Source organism: Apostichopus japonicus, chromosome 19, assembly GCF_037975245.1.
Source record: "Apostichopus japonicus isolate 1M-3 chromosome 19, ASM3797524v1, whole genome shotgun sequence".
In the NCBI taxonomy this organism is placed as follows: Eukaryota; Metazoa; Echinodermata; class Holothuroidea; order Aspidochirotida; family Stichopodidae; genus Apostichopus; species Apostichopus japonicus.
The window spans coordinates 20516455-20539638 of NC_092579.1; the positions used below are offsets into that span (position 1 = coordinate 20516455).

The 23184-nt window shown below is 37.7% G+C and overlaps 1 protein-coding gene across 6 annotated transcripts; it reads left to right on the forward strand.

The window, feature by feature from the left end:
- Nucleotides 1-1788: 1788 nt before the first annotated feature.
- On the forward strand, nucleotides 1789-22432 carry LOC139959421 (alpha-L-fucosidase-like). 6 transcript variants are annotated; one of them, XM_071957020.1, is made up of 9 exons: nucleotides 1789-1943; nucleotides 3891-4313; nucleotides 12025-12131; nucleotides 12719-12846; nucleotides 14790-14923; nucleotides 16117-16214; nucleotides 18701-18833; nucleotides 20259-20429; nucleotides 21448-22431. In XM_071957020.1, exons 2-9 carry the CDS (start codon nucleotides 3895-3897, stop codon nucleotides 21701-21703), a joined length of 1446 nt encoding a protein of 481 aa, XP_071813121.1. In that variant the 5' UTR covers nucleotides 1789-1943; nucleotides 3891-3894; the 3' UTR covers nucleotides 21704-22431. The 6 variants fall into 6 exon arrangements, with proteins under 6 accessions (XP_071813121.1, XP_071813122.1, XP_071813120.1 ...); XM_071957021.1 differs by having other exon boundaries at nucleotides 1792-1975; XM_071957019.1 differs by having other exon boundaries at nucleotides 1792-1957; nucleotides 21448-22430.
- The last annotated feature ends 752 nt before the right edge of the window (nucleotides 22433-23184 follow it).

Consider the following 23184-nt stretch of genomic DNA (forward strand, 5'->3'; position numbering starts at 1 on the left):
AGAGCAGGGGGGTCCGGAACCCCTGGACCCCCTCTGGATCCGCGCCTGACTCTGCATATGAAAGACTAATTTCTACGCTATTCGTTTATAACAGAGCCTTATAACTCTATATACGGCTCCGTTTTATACATTAACAGACCACCACTTTCTATGATATTTTAATATTGGATGATCAGTTAATTTGCGTTTGCATCGACATTCGAAGAGGAAAAAACCTTTACTGAGAAACTTGTGCATTGAATTTGAAAATTTGAACGTTTGGAGCTGACGGTTCCGAGCTCGGTCAAGAACTGCAGATGTGTGTGGTGGCATGGACAAAGAACAGAACGAGAAATAACGTGGAACGAGAGAGGATGGCGCTTGAATAGCCTAGCTTGTACAAAGATATGCTCTCCTGATCATGACATGAAAAATTGCCTTTTCGTCTACCACAGAAAAGTGAAAAAATATAAGAGAATGAAAGTAATAAAAGAGCCACAATGATTCATGATAATTCAGACGATGTTTAGCCAAGGGCGTTGGAACCGGGGGCTGGGGGCGCCAGCCCCCCAGTGAAAAATATGGAGGGGCGGAAGTATCATTCCGCCCCCCCCCCCCCCGCTTCGCAAGTCAGAAAACCCATTTTTCATTTCCAAATGAGAAAAAAATCTCATTTGGAGCACCAAATTGCATCTAAGGCCAGGGGAAATGCAAAATTATATACAAAATGGAGTGGGTGGGTTGAAGTGTGCTATATTACACCAAAATGCATCTGAGGCCACCTGGAAATGCAAACAAATTCCAAAGGGGGAGGGGGACACCCCCTCCCCTTAGACCCCTCCCCCAGGCCGACCATCAGTCTTCAGCCCCCACACTCAAAAGTACCTTCCTACGCCACTGTGTTTAGCAATAATTGCCACCTTTCTCCCCATGCCTCGACCCCGCTACCCTCTCATACATTTAACAATACAGTAACTCTTCTTGTTAGAGTAGAGTACGTCTGAACCATAGAAATTTCTGAACTCACGCCGAGATTATATTTTTTTTAGATCTTTCATTTTTAGAAGCTTTTGATGGAGTACCCCACCAGTTACCCAGAGTTGGACAACGCTCGGAAAGCTTGCAAAAAGTACGTGTTTGTATGTGTGTATGGGTGTGTGCATATATGTGTGTATTTTAGATCCTCCTGCAATTAAGCAGGAACTCGCGAAGAAGCCTCATTGGCTTATCAAAGCCGCAGGCTGACCGAAGTGAGTCTCTTAGATTCATATTTAACGTCCATGATTATGAATTGTCAATTAAATTGTCAACAACTCTGTAACTGGACGACATACATTGATCTTGGAGTCACTCGAACCGGGGACCTTATGATTGGAAGGCACCGGCTTCAGTAACCACTTGAGCAAAAACACTCCTATATTTGCAAGGAGGGATCGGAGGGTGGGGATTGGGGGGGGGGGCGGGACCGGTACGATGGGGCTTGGAGCCATTCCCTAAATGATTTATGTTTCTTGGAAAATGCTCTCTCATAAGAGACAATGGATGATAAAATTTAGTGACCTGTTAATATAAAGTCCAATCCTGGTCAATGTTATACTTTGAATTATACGCTTCAAAGGAAATCCCCCAACTTAATTACGATCTAATCATCACTAAACTTCAGGCAGTTATACTTTTATATCACTATACATCTTTGGCTGAAAATTGCACACTTCCGTTAAAATATGTTATTACGACCACCATTTATTTGCTGTTCTGCTCTGATAAGCAGGACTTTACAATCCAAGTATACTAAAACTGCAACGTTAGTTGTCTACGTAGATTAGGCCTAATGGCAAGTAACGGTCGAACACAATACAGTGCTGTACAAAAGACGATCATTTGAACTAATGAAATTGCACCTTGCTTAGTAGAGTACAACGCTTGCAAGACGAATCTTGACTTAAAGGGACTGGACGTTATACGTTTGTGTTTTACTGTAACTAAATTTGAAATGGTTGTCTAAGGAAATAATTGACACTTGGTTAGGCTAGCCTATACCTAAACTAGTCGTAGGCGAGGTCTATCAAGTATTTTTTATCTACAATAAAGCGAGAGCAATGAACGATTGCAGATCAGCTTATCATACGGTACAATTATTGCTTGGACTAGGCCAAAGGTACAACGGATCTTCTGAAAGAAACATGTGTGTAGAATTTGTGTTGTCATTTGTATTGCTTAGAATTCTTGTTATCTCCGGCCAGTGATAACTCCGCAGATATATTTTACTGCCAGTAAGTTTCCTTGTGCTAAGTCTGTTGACGAACAGTTACGATATTAAATTCATCAGGCCTAACGTCGTTAGCCCTATTTGTTCATAATTAAACTTGCACAACTCCACATATGTATTCTAGGCAAGCTAGGTTAAGGTCACAACATGGGTAGCATACAATTTTTTTTTACAGTATGATTTACATTATGTGTACATAGATTTAGTTGTAAAATGTGTTGGTGTTATTACTAATATATTACTGTACAATGTGGACTGGCCTGTTAACACTATAGTGTATGCCAAGATCAATCTACATACATGCAGTAAGTATATATTATAGCATGCAGGTTCCATCAGGACTTGAAGTGCCATTTATTAATGTTTACACTAGATCAACTTCTGTTCCTAATCAGAGGGAAGGTCCCAAGGTGTTATACAGTACGTTGTATTGTGCAGTGCTAACCATTCACATTTTGTAATTGTATGTTAATTTTTTTTAACAATGCTCTATGTTTAACCCTGCAGATCTCATCCTCAGAGTTACAATCTCAGAGTTGACTCTAACAAAAAATAAAACTTAAATTTAAAATCGAGATTTAGTTAATTTGGGTATCCATTTTGAGTTTGTAACCTTACATGTTTGCTCATCTACAGTTAGTGTAATCAGGCAGGGCTATATATGAATAAAGTTATAGAATTACATATGTCACCGACGGTAGTGCATGGAAACAACTCTCAATTAAGTTGTCTTATACTGAAATGTACACATCATTTATCAACATAAAAAGGAAATTAAAGAGCGTAATGAGGTGACAGGTTACAGGAAATTGTTCATCAGCATTTCAGGTAATGGATATAACACACTGTTCAGTCTGAACAGATGTACTGTATCTTGAAGGAGTTGGTTGTAACATTTGCAAGGCCTAGCTTACACAGAATAATTAGTGATTTACTTGTTAGAATTATGAATTTTAAATCTCATGAAATACTGGCAAATAGTTTACAAACAGCCATGTACAAAAACCTCCTGTACATGTTTGCATTCGTGTAGCTTATTTTTTATTTCCATTTATTTTTATTTCCATTTTTCAATACCGGATAAATTATTTCCTGTTTATAACAATGTCTGCATGTGTGCCAAATCTATGCAAGACATCAAGTCCAAAAAATTATCAACTACAGGTATAATGTAAGAAGATAGGGAGGTGCACTCCCCACCCCACCCCCCCACCCATCCCAACTCCCTAAATCTGCAGATCTACTCAGGAGCTTGATTTGCAATAGAGTTGAAAGTGGTACAGGAAATGTAAACAAAGTACGTATTTAGATTAATGAAGATACCTCCCGTATTGCCTATAACGAAGGCTTCAATTATGTTAAATAATTTTTCCCCAAAATATTTACATTTTAAATGATCCTTTCATGTGAACATTATAGTCAGTAATTTGGTCATGTTTCCACATGTATGTACTTTGTTTCCCCTCTATCTGAAATTATTGTAATTGTATTTATATTTTCTGTATTATCCAGCAGTATAATTACACATCAAGCTATGCAGTTTAAATCCCCAAACTGCATGTATATTCAGACAACAGAACTAGTTTCTGCATGATTGAGGACCTTAATTCAGTTTGATTTTCTTTGTTATTAAACCTATTAGAAACATGCGATTCATACCTGGAACCAGAACAATGGTCCGAATTCCAATCAAGATGATCCGTCTAGGGCTGTACGCCCTCCTGTTTCTCTCGGTCACAGAGGTGATCGTATACATTTCAGGCTTCAAGGGTGAAGCCGTCCGTTACACTCCTAACTGGAAATCTCTAGACTCGCGTCCGATCCCAGATTGGTACGAAGATGCCAAATTTGGTATATTTATCCATTGGGGTGTCTACAGTGTCCCAAGTTTTGGTTCTGAGTGGTTCTGGTGGTACTGGCAAGGACAACATAGCATCAACTATGAGGCATTCATGAGATCCAACTACAGGCCCGGTTTTACCTACACAGATTTTGCTCCCGCCTTCACTGCAGAGTTTTTCAACCCGAAACATTGGGCAGACATAATTGAAGCATCTGGCGCTAAGTAAGTAAAAATTGTGTTTTACTTAATTGAATATATTCCCCTTACGTATTATGTCACAGTGTCACTTAATTGACCAATAATGAATACAGAATGTTTGGGTCTTTGGGTGGTTGTCATGATATATGTACATAAATAATATACATGTACATAAAAAATATATCATTTGATGGAGACAGATATATATATAAATGACATGTCAGGGAAACTATTAAACATAAACAGACTTAGACCGAGACAATCAAACCTGTGTTTAAACAAACAAAATTAGCTTTATTAATGGTTATCCATTGGACAGCTACCATGGTTAATTGTTTATATCAAAAACAGATATTGAATTGTAACTAATTAATCTGCCCAAATAGGTAAACTGATTAATTTATATTGCTCTGTCCCTTTGGAGATGGTGAAAAACAATACTAGGGGTGGTAGGCCTATGGTCCTCCTGAATGGGAATTTTACTTTACGGGCCCAAAGCTGATGTTCTAGTCACCAAACCTTTACATCTCTCCTACAGCTGTGTACATATTGGTCATTCTTTGTAATTTGCTACATTTTAGGATACACAAATTTGCTGTTAGCTAGGCCAACCAAAATGTAAGAACTGGTTACCTGAGGGATTGCAATTAGAAACAAATCATAAAACAATGCCCTGTGTGTTAATGATTTTGTTTTATCAGTTTTGGATTAATTGTTGTGTTAATTGGATATTTGGTAGTAGACAGGGCAAGGCAAGGTGTTAAGTAACGTAGCTTATTGTAGCCTATCAATGATTATCAGTGGAAACATCTATATAGTGTAATCCATTTACACCAGCCTAGATATATAATGAGATGAACTGTCTGTACTGTACACTATTCCATTTCTCACACAGAGTTATAACTCAACTTCGTGTTATATGTACCATTTACCTGTGAGATATGTCTCCATTTCTAGTGGGAGGAAATGGACAGAGATTTCCTGAAATGGTAGCAAATAAATGGCTTGGGGTTAAGCCTTTGTTCATCAAGATCATATGGGTAGAATTTCTAGTTTGTCAAATGAGGTAAATAAGTACAGAGTTACTATGGCTATGGGCAGGCAGGTGTTCTTTGCCCTCTGTTCCCTGCACCCTCATGTAGTTGTGCTCATACAAGTCATCTTGGGAATCTAGTATATATTGATACTAACTAGTGTCACCAGACTATGTACTCTGAAATCAAACTTTGGGCTAGAGCATACATACTTGACCTCTTAAGACAACTTTGGGCATTCTATTTGTAGTTCCATACTGTTGCCATGTGGAACATTGTCCTGTACAGTTGCACGTCAAGTGTACATATGTTAATGATCTATAAATATTCTCAAAGAAAACCCACCATTGGTCCAAAGTCGCAGATATATATCTGCTGGACCGCTTTTTCAAATAATCAGGTGATGACAGATTATGGGAGATTAAAGTTATATATTCAGTGAACAGCTATTAGTTTCAACTTACTGTTGCATTGTTTTTCATTTAACAATGGGTCATTTTTTAGTGGCTGATAATCATCTTAGTACACTCGTGCAACAATCTACTCATATCGCACAGTTTCCAAGCGCGTTCAAAGTCGATCATCTGTCAATCACTTGTAATGTACATAATGACATCAAGGTTGTAGACAGAAAGGGAAAAAGTTAATTTCTTCACACAGAGTATGTGACCATGACCTTATTCTTTGGGCATGTCTGGAGCGAGTTTGCGGGGTGCAGGGATAGGGGAAGGGGAGGAGAAGAATTCTCAAGATCTAAGTAAACTAGTCTTCTTTGGTCAACAAGTGAAGAAGCTGAGCACAAAAAAACAAAATAAAAAGCACTTTTTTCATGACTGAGATTCTTCGTGTACAGTTGTCTCAGGTCCGGTATTGTTACATCATCAGTTCTCCGAGACTACAATTGTGTCTTGTGCAGTTCATGATTGCTGTGAACAGATTCAAACTTAGACAGTAGGCTGGTATACTAAGGTACTTTACTGCATAGTCTAATTGTTCCACAAAAATGTATAAGTTGCCAAAACCAATTTGAGGTGCAGTGCAGTGCTTGACTGTTTGTGCAGAGTTTCCACTGCAGAACTGTATAATTTGTTTAAATTCCCTTAATAGATTCATATTCCAAACATGTAGATCTTTTCAAGAGTACATGATAGAATTGAAACAACTATTTCAAGGCTTTATCTAAAGGGATAATAGCCTTGTGAGGGTCCTTATTTGGAAGTGTTCAGCATATTTACAAACGACAATTACCCTCTCCAGTGTGTTTGAATAGCTGCAGGCGCTACAGCCTTGTCTGAGAGCTTGGCTATTGTATTGAGAGCTTGGCTATTATATTGAGAGCTTGGCTATTATATTGAGAGCCAAAAAGGAGACTGAATTTGTGAAGAGGGTCTAGAAAAAGGAATCTTGACAAATGCCAAAAATTAGCAGCAGCAGTGCAAATATAATGTATATTAGCAGTTGCCTGAAGTGGCCACTGGGTCTCCCCTTACCGAAAACCCGGTCTGGCTTTAGATCTGGTTTAATCTGGCCATATCAAGCCTTTATCTGGCCATATAAAGCCAGATAGAACTGGATATAGAGTCAATACAGATACGCAGATAAAGTTTTATCTGGCCATATAAATCCAGATATAACTGGATATAGAGTCAATCCAGATGTGCAGATCAAGTTTTATCTGGCCATATAAAGCCATATATAACTGGGTATAGAGTCAATCCAGATACGCAGATAAAGTTTTATCTGGCCCAGATATGGCTGCAATAAAATTTAACCAGATCAAATTTTATATGGGCCATATAAAACTTCATTTAATATCAAGTTTATATATCGGCCCAATTTTTTATCTGGCCAGATATAAATTCCAGATCTGGCCCAGATTGAAATTCCAGATCTGGGCCATATCTGGATTTTTATATCTGGCCCAGATCTGGGATGTCGGTAAGGGTCTGCTGCAAGACTACGGCAGCGATGTATATAATGCAGGTCCATACACTCCATAATAACAGCAACATTTATTTCATTTTTTGCCTTAAATATAGTGTCACTACCATTAATTCCAAGTGTTTAATTTTCTTTCTCAGAGAATTATGCCATGTGGTGTTTGGAGGGCGTTGGGGGGGGGGGTCCGGGTGCTGTTGAGAGTTATCCTGTTTGTTATTTTTTTGTGTTCACCCTGCCCTTTTCTTACAAAGTAAAGATTGTTCTTGCTGAATGGAAATCGAACAAAACCCTCTCCGAGATATTTGTAATAAAATGTCTCCTTGTTGACATAGCCATATCTGGGGTGTTTAATATTATTCTGTGATTGGATGATGGATTGTACAGTAACACCTGTTGTTTTCACTATATTAAAGAAAAAGGAAAAAGGAACTCAAAATATATAGTGACAAGTTTCAATACATTTTGCACCTTGATGGGAATTGAAGGCAGTGCAGCATATCTGGTTCCCTTACGTGACATGTCAGTATATAGCAAGGTATATACTGTTATTGCAACTAGTATGAACTTAAAAGGTTAAAGTTAGTTCCTTTTGTTTTAAATTATGAAAGTAGGCTGACATAAAAAAAAACAGAGGTAATAACTTTACAAAGCCAGATATAGGACTGGTTTGTGTATAGCTCAATGGCAATCTGAGGTCACCAGAGGTCAAGCCTGAAAGATTGAGGTTACTCCAAACCTGGTCCTGCTTGCTAGAAATATGTTTGGTTTGTAAATTCAGTCTAGTAAAAACAACAGTCCCATTGTTTGTTGTAGAAGTCAAATGTCATCTTGAGGTCATGACTATTTCGTATCTTGGTTGAATAAATGTCATACTTGCTCTGTGGATTCACTGTGTGTACAGTACATGAATCCTATGGTTTATATGATAAAGGTCACAGGTCACCAGAAATCAAAGTTTCAAAATCCATTTGCAGTACAGCTGATGTTGGCACTGATTGTGAACTTGAAATCAGCACTGGCCAATGTAAGTAGTCTTTTAATAATGAACATGATGAAATTGTGGCAAGGAGGAATTACTCTAGAAGCAAGTTAGGCCTAAGCTGTTTTTGTGGTTTTACACATATTCTAAGAGGTGGAATGATATCAATATAGTGTACAAACTATAGAGGTACAGGTTAGTCCATTAATACTATCTCAATTATAACCTGACATGCACTGAAAAGGATACAGAAATCAATTTTCAGTTGTTAATAACCGGGCAATTTCCTCTTGTTAATTGATAAATCACATGGGCAAGGCAATATGAACAACTGCATTGGCCTTCCTATTTATCATTAAAAAATGTTTTGTGATCATTTGTTAAAATCAAGTTTGGTTTTCTTCTTTTTGGTAAGGTGGATTGCATGTTGGATAAAGATTTGCATGGTGCAAAGAATAAAATAATTTGACAGTGAGTGCATTTACAGGCCGGTCATCTCTCATGGTTGACCTCAAACTTAAAATACCTTGGTCATCCAGCATGATAATAAGTATCAAACTTTGGGACATTCTGACAACATTCTAACTGATTGAGACAGAAATGATGTTGTTTGTCTGAATGTGCAGCTGACAAGTTTTCAGAAGACAGGTCACCCCATTGGCTAATCAAGAAATGTGGGGTTTTAAAAAGAAAGCTAGGTGGCACACCTATGGGATGGGCAACATCAATTATGGAATTTAAAAGGTAGTATGTACAGCCTGTATGGTAAGTGCATATCGTTATTAAATTTCATTGTTTTAAAGGCATTGAAGACTCGCCCTAAACCACATGCCGCGCTCTGAAAAGTCAACTGTCCGTTGCTTGCAAATGACATTTTCTTATTGTCGTTACAAAATGCAGACAGTAATGAAACGTGTTATCTTTTATCTAGACCTGAGATGTCCATCGCTGCTATGTACACTTTGTTGTGGGTATTGACTGCAGCTTTATGTACTGACTGTACGTCACTAGTGTCTAATTACCTAAGGTAGCATAGCAAGCTGTGTGTGTATTTTCTGGGATCGATGGTAGTGTCTATCACTTCTGTTACACCTCATTCGAAACTAGGTCACATTACCGGCATGAGACGTTTCTTTGTACGCCAGTCTTAACACCCTTTAAGGCTTCATATGCATGTCAGGTAGTTGCTTCTTTACAGTTCATGCTGTATGCCGCACTCAAACTAATATTGTGGTGTATGTAGCCTTCACACTGTACTGATACAGTGGGTTGTGATAGGGAATAAATGAACACAGACCAAGGACCAGTTGACCCTGGTGAATGGTGGCTTCACAAACACCTAATGTACATGATATGGAAGTTTCCTGATTCATTCTTTAGTGACACATTTCTGTTTGTTACGTCGTAATTCTCTCAAGAACGTAACAAGTCATTGCTGTTTGAGTATTACACTGAACCCTGTCGATCTTTCAAGGACATTTTTTCAAAATTTGGGATTCTATGGTACTACTTTCAATGCAAATTTTGTGTTTACCATTTGTTTAAATAGCTATGCTCTATGCACTTTTCATATAAGCCTGTACCAGAGGTAATAACTTGCAAAAGCCAAAAGAATCTCCATTAAATATGTTTTGTAGTTAAACACGGATGGATGCTTTCTGTGAATTCAGATTGTGCAGCACACTGTGTTTGTCAGTCCCATTGTTATAAGATGTCTAGGTACTCAATGTCTGTTTTCCACACTTTGAAATTGAAAGTGCATATTAAATTCACCATATAATACCATGATAACAGCTCCCATGGACTCACTTTGTGAATTTCTGTATGTACACTCTCGTGGTCTTCATGAATATATCTATTTTTGTTTTTGGGACTGTTACTACGGGGGTGGGTAAATTGGCCTATTGATTGATGAGTGCAGTATAAATCATAGATAATTAACTGATAAGCTGTATGTATCCCAAACATGGAATGTCTGGTGTATAGTGGATGACTCACAACCTGATCATAACAAATTTAGTATTTTGAAACTTTTCTTACACTCTGTATATCCATACGCGTAGGAGGCGGGGGGGGGGGGCTGCAGCCCCCCAACCAAATATTTTTGTGAAAATTTGGGCAATATGCTGAGAATTTTTCAGGCACCTAATGAAAGAAAAATAATTTGCAATGAGTTTTTCAATGGTAAAACTTTTATTATTATCATTATTATTGTAACAACTTCCCTTATAATTCTAACCAATATGGAAGGGTAATAACACAGCAAATGATTGTAGGTTATTGGCAAGCGATGTAATAACCGATGCATGCCTATGTAATATGCACATGAAGATGCTGAACGCCGTGCGTGAAAAATTTGGTTTTATTTTTCGGGCAAGTCGTTACAGCCCCCCCCCCCAAAGCAAATTGGGCTCCTACGCCTATGTGTATATCCAATGATTATCATCTTATAAAAGTATGACAAAAGTGTTCAGCTTAATTGTCATACAGAAAGTTGTACTTTTATGAATTTATTCCTTGGTAGGCTTACTACAGTAAAAGTACTATAAACAGTATGTACACAGTACAAGCTAGGGTTCATGCCGTCGCTATTACTTCATGAAACCTGGATAAAGTGATAATTTATAGTGGAATCCAAGATTTGTCATTCTCAGTCATTCTGGGTGTCAAATGGTTTTCAAAATACTTTCAAAATATTGTATTAACTTTGCTTCTTGCTTACCTGTCTCCCCACAACCTTTACACTCTCCCTCTACCACAACTACAGTGAATGGTAACCTTTCTAGCCCTGTACACCCTCTAAGACTGGCTACCTCCAGTGGAAGCCCATCCTAATTTTACCATCCCAAATTGTCTATACATGTTTTCCTGCAGACTTACCACAAAACACTGAATACCTAGTCGAGAGAGAAATGTTTCTAATGGCCGTGGGTTTACTGAACAGCTTATACAATATTTCTAAAGGCCATGGGTTTATTGTACAGGTTATACAATATTTCTAAAGGCCATGGGTTAACTGTACAGCACTTACAATATTTCTAAAGGCCATGGGTTTACTGTACAGCACACAATTTTTCTAATGGCCATGGGTTTACTGTCAGCACTTACAATATTTCTAAAGGCCATGGGTTTACTGTACAGCACTTACAATATTTCTAATGGCCATGGGTTTACTGTACAGCACACAATTTTTCTAATGGCCATGGGTTTACTGTACAGCACATATAATATTCCTAATGGCCATGGGTTTACTGAACAGCTTATACAATATTTCTAAAGGCCATGGGTTTATTGTACAGCACTTACAATTTTTCTAATGGCCATGGGTTTACTGTACAACATATACAATATTCCAAATGGCCATGGTTTTACTGTCAGCACAGACAATATTTCTAATGGCCATGGGTTTACTGACAGCACATACAATATTTCTAATGGCCATGGGTTACTGTACAACACATACAGTATTCCTAATGGCCATGGGTTTACTGTCAGCACATACAATATTCCTATAGGTCATGGTTTGCTGTACAGCACATATAATATTTCTAATGACCATTGGTTCACTGTACAGCACACAATTTTTCTAATGGCCATGGGTTTACTGTCAGCACATACAATATTTCTAATGGCCATGGGTTTACTGTACAACAAATACAATATTTCATGTACTGTTACACACACTATAGCAAATGGATTTAGTTAAAAGGTCCTTAAAAAAACCCTATTAAGTATAGGATATCTAACTGACTGTTTACATTTTTTTATCTTTTTTATGTAGGTACGCGGTCTTGACGAGTAAACACCATGAAGGATATACCCTTTGGCCATCTAAGTTTTCTTGGAACTGGAATGCCAAAGATATAGGCCCTGGAAGGGACCTTGTAGGTAAGTGGATTCTCACCAGACATCTCTTCCTTTGTTATGTTACACCTTTGGTATATATACTGTGCTTGTGTGCTGAACTTTAACTGTCGAGTCTGAAAAGAAATAACTTGCTAACTGTAACTAAGTTTATAACTTTCTTTCAAAGGAGGATAGGTAGTTGAGGGATACATTACTTTCTGTACTTTACATTACTTTCTGTACGTATAGTATCACTCCAAATCAGCTATGTATATATATATATATACAATATATCACGAAGCGCGCAAAAATTTTGGGGATGAAACTTCCTACGCGCCTGCACCCAAGCAGATGCCCCCCCCAATATTTCAAACAAATTGCCACCCCTTGCTGGCATTGCAAATACTTCTTTATTTAGTAATCTGAAGCTTAGACTTTCCATGAACAGAACATCCTTCCTACTAACAGTGCCTTTGTATTTAACTCTCTAATGAAACATTAGATATGTATACATATAATAAAATAATTATTTACATCTTGCACTCTTGTTTCATTATGACTTGACCTGCACAGGTCACAAAAGTACCTTGAAGCCTGTCTGACAGAATTGATTTCTTCTTTATTTGCAGGTGAACTTTCAAGAGCAATCAGAGAAACACACGTACGATTTGGTTTATATTTCTCCCTGTTTGAGTGGTTTAATCCCTTATACCTGGTGGATAAGAAGAATAATTTCAAAACTACACAGTTTGTTGATGTAAGTTTTAATCTTGTAAACCTTCAATCTTCTGTGAAACTTCTTGTAAAAGTCTCAGAGCTGTGTTCAAAGGGTGTGAAGACTCGCGCAAAAAGGAACTTCTAATGCCGGTAATCTGATCTAGTTTCGAATGAGGTGTAACAGAAGTGTTAGACACCACCATCGATCCCAGAAAATACACACACAGCTTGCTAGCGTCGGTAATTAGACACTAGTGTACAGTCAGTACATACAGAGTCAATACCCACAGCACAGTGTACAACAGTGGATATCTCAGGTCCAGCTAAAGATAACTAGGTATCACGTTTCAATACTGTCTGCATTTTGTAGTGACACATACAAAACTTCACTTGCAGGCAACAGAAAGTTAACTTTTTCAGATGGCCGCATGCGGTTTGGGGCGAGTCTTCAATGCCTTTAAACATGGTGGACAGATACAGAATCTGTGCTGTAGGCCTTAGTTAGCATATCTTTGATGGTAATAGTAAAACAACCATTAGTGTTATAAAGACCAAATTCCAACCGGTGCAGGTTTGCTTAACATGTTTGACAGGTGCCAAGTTAAAGTGACCATAAGAACATTTTAGAAAACATTAAAAATTAATGCCACGCTTTATACTGTTCGAGAGTGTCCATTGATCTTAAAGGAATCAGAAAAGATTGCCAAAAGCCAGGAACTGTGTGAAGGAACCTGTGATCATCAAAAAGGATTTCAAGCTAGAGAAGGTGATATGAATGCAATGGTCTGCTTGTCAATGGTAGGGATTGTTTGCACTGATATCAGCCTATCGATGGTGATCTCGTAGAGTATGCGCATCAAACTAGAAGAACAACTAACGACTCATTCTGGCAGTATTCTGTGACAGACAAGTTTTGCAATAAGGGTGCCATGTATATCATGTACAATCAACAAATATGTCAGGATCATGTTTCACATTCTCACAAGCTGCCTCATGTTTAGCATGTTTAAAGGGTGTGAAGACTCGCGAAAAAAGAAACGTCTAATGCCGGTAATCTGACCTAGTTTCGAATGAGGTGCAAAAGAAGTGTTAGACAATACCATTGATCCCAGAAAATATGCATACAGCTTGCTACCTTCGGTAATTAGATACTAGTATTATACAGTCAGTATACATACAGCTGCAGTCAATACCCACAGCACAGTGTACAAACGGTACAGCGATGGTCCAGCTAAAGATAACAAGGTATCACGTTGCATTACTGTCTGCATTTTGGAGCGACAAGAAGAAAACATCACTTGCAAGCAACGGAAAGTTAACTTTTTCAGAGCGCAGCACGCGGCTTGGGCGAGTCTTCGATGCCTTTAAGACTGAAGATGGAATATTTGGCAACATAAGTTAGCAAAATGTTGCAGTGTTGTTTATGGTTGATTGTACAATGGTTAAATTACAAAAGATTTCAACATGATATGATATATTTATATATTTATATGTGCATCCGACTTTCAGCATTTATGTCACAGCAGGTGCCACCAAGTTTTAAAATTGTCTAGTGTTTTCAAACAACATGTTGGGGTAATTGTTTATAAACTGTACCAGTCATGATATGCTTCAAACAAGTTTGACAACAGTATCAGCACTTTGAATTTACCCTGTTGCTGTTAGATTATGGATATGTTACTTTTGCCATATATTTGCTTCCGGTGTAGCATGCTTGAAAGTACCGTGTAGTGTGGTAAACTTAAACCTCATAAAAGTTATCTCAACTGGCATGTCTCCAAATACAAACAATCTGCATTGATAAATACCAATTAAATTTCATGCCAGGCTGCAGATTTAACTAGGCTGTGATCATGTAGCCTGGTCTGCAGAAGAAATACTCTGCAATTGTTCATTTCATCAAGTGAGTATATATTGAAGTTAGTTGGTACATAATTAAACATTGATAACTATGCATGACATTTGACCTCTGACCTCTTTCAGCTGGTGATGACACCTCAGTTGAGTGAAGTAGTCAATACTTACCAACCGGAGGTTATTTGGGCTGACGGCGACTGGGATGCCGGAAGTGAATATTGGAACTCGACACATTTCTTGGCTTGGCTCTATAATGATAGGTTTGTTTAAAGAAGTTGTTAAGAACATTGTTAAAACAGGGGAACCAAACTAAGAATTGTCATGTGTATTATCAAGCACACTGCACAGGTTGGTAGGCTGAGGTTGTAAACTAGTTACCTCACATCACTGCACTCATGTTCCAAGTTCTAAGAGACTGACGATATCAAGACATCCATCTGTTTCTGCCCCTCACACAGCCTTTAGTCAACAACGGAGGTTGCACAGTATTAAACCCACTCCTGTGGTTTCATTCTCTGGTTCTTGATTTCGGACAACATGAAATCATCAATCTGTTTCTGCCCCTCACACAGCATAGTCAAAACATTAATCTGTCAGTTTCCACCCCTCACACAGCATAGTCAAAACATTAATCTGTCTGTTTCCACCCCTCACACAGCATAGTCAAAACATTAATCTGACTTTTTCAGCCCCTCACACAGCATAGTCAAAACATTAAATCTGTCTGTTTCTGCCCCTCACACAGCATAGTCAAAACATTAAATCTGTTTCTGCCCCTCACACAGCATAGTCAAAACATTAATCTTTGAGTTTCCACCCCTCACACAGCATAGTCAAAACATTAATCTGTCTGTTTCCACCCCTCACACAGCATAGTCAAACATTAATCTGTGAGTTTCCACCCCTCACACAGCATAGTCAAAACATTAATCTGACAGTTTCAGCCCCTCACACAGCATAGTCAAAACATTAATCTGTCAGTTTCAGCCCCTCACACAGCATAGTCAAACATTAATCTGTCTGTTTCCACCCCTCACACAGCATAGTCAAAGCATTAATCTGTCTGTTTCCACCCCTCACACAGCATAGTCAAAGCATTAATCTGTCAGTTTCAGCCCCTCACACAGCATAGTCAAACATTAATCTGTGAGTTTCCACCCCTCACACAGCATAGTCAAAACATTAATCTGACAGTTTCAGCCCCTCACACAGCATAGTCAAAACATTAATCTGACTGTTTCCACCCCTCACACAGCATAGTCAATCATTAATCTGACTGTTTCTGCCCTTCACACAGCATAGTCAAAACATTAATTATTTTTATGCACCTCACATTGCTTAGTCAAAACAATTCTTTTTCTTCCCCTCACCCCAGCATAGTCAAAACATTGATTTGTTTTCTACTCTCATACAGCATGGTCCAAACATTTATTTTGTTTCTACTCTCATACAGCCCAGTAAAGGATACAGTTGTCACAAACGATCGGTGGGGTAAGGAGGCTAGATGCACCCACGGTGGATTCTTCACTTGCGATGATCGTTACAATCCAGGTAAAATATACAAACTGAACTTTCTTCATAGATGTTGATCTTCAACAGACAATTCACATATAAATCATGTGTAGGGATCGTCCCAGTGCCTTGAAGGGATATATTATATCACACCTTATCGTTTTACGTTTATCTCTCAGAAAAGCATATTTATAACAATCAATCAATTATATAAAACATATCCGTTCAGATTGACCACAGTTGAACTGTCTTGACGCAAATTGGAGCAACGATCTGGTATATAGACTCAATAGCTTAACACAAGAGGTGTACAAAGTTAACTTTACTACAAACTTAATTTGCTTTATGATTATTTATCTTAACAACCAGTTTGTTAGAGCTTTACTTCTTCACTCTTGTTCCATCTTCCTTGTACTGGTCTTTGTCACTATGTATCATTTATATAGAAATTCCATGACCAGAATACCAAATGTAACCGAATTCTGTACTGACAAACTTTCTGGTTTTACATCAGGTTGTATACAAATATCCATCGGTTAAGTTTTAATCATTGGTTCAGTTCTAGCTAGAGTTTGTCTGTGTGTTATGCGATGTTAGAGATTGCCAGCCCTCAGTCATCAAGAAAACAATAACAGACCTCAGACATCAAGTTAACAATAACTGCCCTCAGTCATCAAGTTAACAATAACTGACCTCAGACATCAAGTTAACAATAACTGCCCTCAGTCATTAAGTAAACAATAACTGCCCTCAGTCTTCAAGTAAACAAAAACTGCCAGCACTCCTCAAGTAAACAAAAATCTGCCCTCAGTCATCAAGTAACAATAACTGCCAACAGTCATCAAGTAAACAATTACTGCCCTCAATCATAATGTAAACAATAACTGCCCTCAGCCATCAAGTAAACAACTGCTATCAGCCATCAAGTAAACAAAAACTTCCTTCAGTCATCAAGTAAACAATAACTGCCCTCAAGCAGTCATCAAGTGAACAATAACTGCCAGCAGTCATCAAGTAAACAGTAACTGCCCTCAAGCAGTCATCAAGTAAACAATAACTGCCCTCAGTCATCAAGTAAACAATAACAGCCCTCAGTCATCAAGTAAACAAAAACTGCCCTCAGTCATCAAGTAAACAATAACTGCCCTCAGTCATCAAGTAAAAAATAACAGCCCTCAGTCATCAAGTAAACAATAACTGCCCTCAGTCATCAAGTAAACAATAACAGCCCTCAGTCATCAAGTAAACAATAACAGCCCTCAGTCATCAAGTAAACAATAACTGCCCTCAGTCATCAAGTAAACAATAACAGCCCTCAGTCATCAAGTAAACAATAACTGCCCTCAGTCATCAAGTAAACAATAACTGCCCTCAAGCAGTCATCAAGTAAACAATAACTGCCCTCAGTCATCAAGTAAACAATAACTGCCTTACAGCTCAGGCATTCTAACTATCTCTTTAATCGTCCACTCTGGATGGTTCAAGCAATTGCTACTCTCCTCAACATATGCTATGTTTTAAGATCACCAACACAGGCCAAAAATAGTCTATAAAGTCAAATAATTATCACTTATATTCAATTTTAGCAAACCTTTCTCCCCCCCACTCTCAAAATATATTTCCTTTTTGAGATATTTTTATGTCTACAGACTCTAGCACGGTCTCCCAATAATCTGGGTATAATTCAGAGACTCCTAAGAATCTTCTTGTTTTTTTAAAACTTCTAGAAAGGTTAAATATGCTATTAAATATGGGACAAAAAAAAAGGTGACCTCTAAACATTTCTAAAGCCAAACTGTGGCAAGGTGAGGAAAAGCATTGTCCAATATGACTCTGTCCAATATCACATCTCTCCAACTTGTTGCCCTGTTCATGAAATATGCATTAAGATCTTTCCATGTAATACAAAACAAGAAGTAGAAGAAGAATGAGAAAAACAAGCAAGAGATACCTTTTATACCAAACTTTTTTATTCCCAGGACTCTATGTCCCCATTGAGCAGGCCTAAAGAATTTCTGCCTCTGCCAAAAGTTTTGAACATCTGATATATTTGTTACTTGCGGCGGCCATTCAGTTGCTGCCCACTCACAATTTGAGTTAATGCAATGAGGAATTTTACCCCTTATGAAATTTTTCATCAAAGTAAGAGATGTTTTTTCCAGAGTTGAAGTTGCATTAATCACGGAGGGCACAAGCACGGGGAAATCTATCTTCATCACACTCGTTTCCGCTTTACTTTCACCAAGTAATCGATCGAATAATTCACTATACCTGGGAAAATAATCTTTTGGAAATCTTCCCACTCCCGTAGAAACTCTTACTTTCATTCTGCAACAATTTTCAAAGAATCAGGAGGGAAAAAAAAAACCTGTTTCGTACATGTACAGACTGTTTATGTTCTGCAAACAGCCTGTGAGGGTAGGCCTACATGTGATGGGGGTAAAGATTTTCAGAATTTGATTTTTGTGTGGATGATGTAACAAATGCCTTCATTTCTGTCTGTAAAATTCTTTCTTTCTTTCTAGGCCACTTGGTCAAACATAAATGGGAGAACTGCATGACCATTGATAAATTATCCTGGGGTTATCGACGTGACGCCACTTTGAAAGATTACTTCACCATCGAGGAACTCATCAAAACTCTCATGGAGACCATCAGGTGAGCTTGCAATATAAATGGTGGCAACGTTGAATTACAAAACTGTGAGATGGAAGCTTGACCAAGCTCATTTCAGTAATTACACCATGATGATAGCAAACTTAAAGGCATTGAAGACTCGCCCCCAAACCGTGTGCCGCCCTGTGAAAAAAGTTAACTTTCCGTTGCTTGCTAGTGAAGTTTTTCTCTTGTCGCTACAAAATGCAGACAGTAATGAAACTTGATACCTTGTTATCTTGAGCTGTATCGTTTATACACTGTGCTGTGGGTATTGACCGCAGCTGTATGTACTGACTGTACACTATAGTGTCTAATTACCGACGGTAGCAAGCTGTGTGTGTATTTTCTGGGATCGATGGTGGTGTCTAACACTTCTGTTACACCTCATTCGAAGCTAGGTCAGATTACAGGCATTAGACGTTTCTTTTTGCACGAGTCTTCACACCCTTTAAGGGAGAAGCTAGCGTTATGCAACTCTGCTTTATCAGTAAGAAAGAAGAAAGAAAGGAAGGAAGGTTTAGTCCCATTTTAGCGCAATTTTCTAACAGCTGTAATGAAGCAAGTTTGTCATGGCGTTAGGATTCTATGTCCATCTGTTTTTCGAGATGTCAAAGGTCACATGGGAATGTTAAGAAGTGAGAGTATAATGTGATAAGTGTTACTGGGATTAACTATGGTATGTTATCAATAGAAATACAAAAAAAAGTATATCAATATTAGAGTTTCAAAGTTTTCTCTGTATTAAAGCCCAGTAATATCTCAAAGAAATACCAATACAAATGGTCAGTGCGATTTATACCGTCATTGGAAACAATCACCTTTGGAAGTAGGAAATGCATGACAGTTAACTCACAGAGAATAATGAGTCCAATATTTGGAACTTGCTTCAAGTCTTGCCTGCACTTAATGGGCAGAATCACATGTTGAAACGAAAAGCGGTTTCTTCAAACAAGAGGAAATTTGCTTTGTTCATGACGTCAACTCGTGCATGTGACAGAAAAGTCCTGTGATCACGTTTATAAATATAATTAAGATAAAGGCTGGAAAAACAATCTGGATCAATATTTTAAATGTTTTCTCTTTGAGATATGTAAGAAGGCTGCCATTTTCCATGTTTTCTTATGTCATATAAAGATTGACAGTTGAAATGGACATGTTTTTTCCTTTTGTTTTCCTTTTCGTATTTAGCGGAAAATGAACTGTATTTTCAATGAAAACTGTGGTTTTTACGTTCTAAATGTCTACTAGCAGCAAAATACATGTGCCTTTTTATTTTTCTACTGACAAGTGGTGAATTCCACTGGCATTTAGCCAGTAAATAGCCTGAATTCAGAGAATTCTCAGTCTAGAACATGATTAGGTTGCCAGGACAAAAGAGTCATTCCCCTCAGAGGAATCAACATTGTCATATTGTTTCTCCGACAGCTGCGGTGGGAATTTATTGATGAATGTTGGTCCAACACATGATGGTCGCATAGCCCCCATTTTTGAAGAACGGCTACGTGACATGGGCAAGTGGCTTTCTGTAAATGGGGAGGCTGTCTACTCAACCAAGCCTTGGCAGCATCAAAATGACACTCTTACTCGTGGAGTTTGGTAAGAAAAACCAAGAAACAGTTTTCTTCTTGTGGTCAAGTAGGTATGTCTCGTACAAGACATGGAAGGAGATTTCTAACCCTTTGCTTTGAGAAGGGCATGCTATGAAAAGTGCCCCTTACAGATCTCGTTTTAGTCAAAGTGTTCATCCAAACATTGCAATACAGTAACAATTGATGGAAATGCCATACAGATGTGTATTGTGATACCATAACAATCGATGGAACTTTTATTAGATGTACATAACATGAAATATTCTTCTTTTTGGGTCTATTGGATGGTGACAGCTATCATCTCCTTCTCTGAAACATTATAGTTTACTTTGACTTAGATTTAATTAGCACTTACTTGCAGGATATTTAGTGGCTACTACAATCTTCATTGATGTAACTTGTTTGATTTTTTATTGCCAGCGAGTAGAGTTATATCCCTCTGAGAATATTTACTTGAAATTGTTCTGAAACATTGGCATTAACTGAGCAATTGACACTATGATGGGTATGATAACTTGGATTATGGAAAATGTAACAAACCACAGTGACTACAAATGATGGAAGATAAAATAACATCTCTTGTATACTAGACTAGTCTAGGTTCAATTAAAATGATCTTTATTATCTGCAGACCACTTGTTTTTAATATATTTCTCATTGAGAAGCATCGTTTATATCAGAGTATGTTTCAAAAGCTGCAGTAAAAGTTTTTTAATCATATGCTGTGAAGAGCAGTTCCTCAAGATTGTGATCTCCAAATATGTTCAAATGACAGATAGAGAGAAATCGTTATTGGTCTCAAATTGCACAAGAAGAAGTTCTTCGATTTGGTATCAAATAACAGATAGTTTGTGCTAGTATAGTGTTACTAGCACAAACTATCTGTTATTTGAAAGTTATTTTTAGTGTCTGTCTTCCCATGAAGGTAACTTTAATAAGTTATGTGGTTTCCTTTTCCAGAGATTCACTCTTTGGGTTTACATACTCTCACCTCTCATGTTCTTATCTTATCTCTTCCTGCGCAGGTATACGAGCAAAACTGGCCCGTCAAACACATATGTCTATGCGACCATGTTGAAGTGGCCAAAAGCTAACACTTTAAAACTGATGGGTGTTAAATCCAACAAAATTCGGCAGTTACAGATGTTAGGCTACTCGGAGAATGTCAAATGGGTTGAAAGTGCCAGTGGGGGAATTGTGGTGACCCTCCCTACCTTCAGTCCCGCAGAGGTGCCATGCCAGTGGGCGTGGGTGCTGAAGTTTACTCTACCACTTCAGTAACTAGGAACTACATAACTAGGGTAATCTACTCATGATTTGAGAAAGGTAATATACAGCTTTGTGATTGGCTGTTCAGAGTTTGATTGGGTTGGGGGATAGATAACAGACAAAAGCATAGTAAAGATGGAGGCATGTTTCTCCAATTTAACTTTCCAACAAGGTGTTCCCATAATGCTTCTAGCAGATGGCTTGATGTAGTGCTAGGGAATTTGTTAATGGTGGCGCTATTGGTATGGGGTAATGGTATAATGGTTATAGGACTAAAATCATAGATGGTACTGTGATATACAGATACGAAACAAGGTGAACCACCAAAGTAGCCTTATCTTCTAATTTTGCTGTTGAATTAATGCAATACATATTTAATAATTATGCAATATTTATTTATTATTATGCAATTATTTAATTATGCAATCATAATTCAATGCAATAATTATTTAAGTGAAAATAATATGTTCACCCAGAGAATACAGACATTAGAATTAGGTTCTATTGCTCAGTTTTGACGAGATTGAATGGTGTTCTTTTCATTAGCAAAATACATTTTTGGAATAAAATGTGTAATATCACACAGAGACTCCACAATAAATTGTGATTTTTTTTTGGAAGAAAGTTCATAACATCATATGTATGATACAATTAACATCATTATTGCTATTGAGGGTGAAGGAGGGGGGGGGGGTATTTTCGTAATCAGAAATTATCGCTTGGGAAGGTAGTTGTTGATCTTTAGCTGATGTCAACACTATTTTTTACACTTTTTACACCGTAGTTTTTACACTTTATACAAATATCATGATATTATGTCTCTGTTATTATAGTAATTATTCTTATCAAACATGAAAAGTGGATTTTGTTCTCATGTTCGGACCTTGAGGGATGATTTGTATTCCATTTGCATTTATATTTTAATAAGTAAGTAGATAATTGCAATGACAGAAGTTAAAAATTATTGATGAAGTTAAAGTTGGTCAGAATAATAATTCTGAAATGCTTGTGGTGAAATATATGACAATGTATTATCTCAATGTAGAAAAGTTTGAGGGCATTCTGCTTATTCTTCAAGAACAACAAAGTAGCCACTTTGGTCAGTTATGAAGAATATGCGAGCTCAAAAGATTACTGGATAATGTCTAAGTAAAAAGGAAACCTAACAATCATTAATTTATATGATGGAGATTATTGTGATCGGGACTGTGAGGGGGATGGGGAGGGGGGCAGAGGGGGGTTCATGGTAAACAACTCCTGTTGATGGAACTCAGATATGTCTTATGTTAAAGGAGTTATGAAAGACTGAGAAACAGAAACATATTCCTGGAGAATATTAAATATGATTTAATACTCAATATACTAACTTGGATGAAAAAGGGTTTATAAGCCGTTTCAATAACGGAGGGTGATTAACAAAGGAGACAATATGGTTATAGAAAATGACAAGTATTGATCATTGGTTATACAAAATGACAAGTATTGATCAATGG

What these genes read in the sequence shown, in the direction of transcription:
- LOC139959421 (XM_071957017.1), top strand. Translation starts at nt 2,079, where the DNA reads ATGAACGATTGCAGATCAGCTTATCATACGGTACAATTATTGCTTGGA. An exon ending in CCCTGGAAGGGACCTTGTAG is followed by an intron (nt 12,132 to 12,718) that starts GTAAGTGGATTC and finishes CTTTATTTGCAG; the next exon opens with GTGAACTTTCAAGAGCAATC. An exon ending in CGATGATCGTTACAATCCAG is followed by an intron (nt 16,215 to 18,700) that starts GTAAAATATACA and finishes CTTTCTTTCTAG; the next exon opens with GCCACTTGGTCAAACATAAA.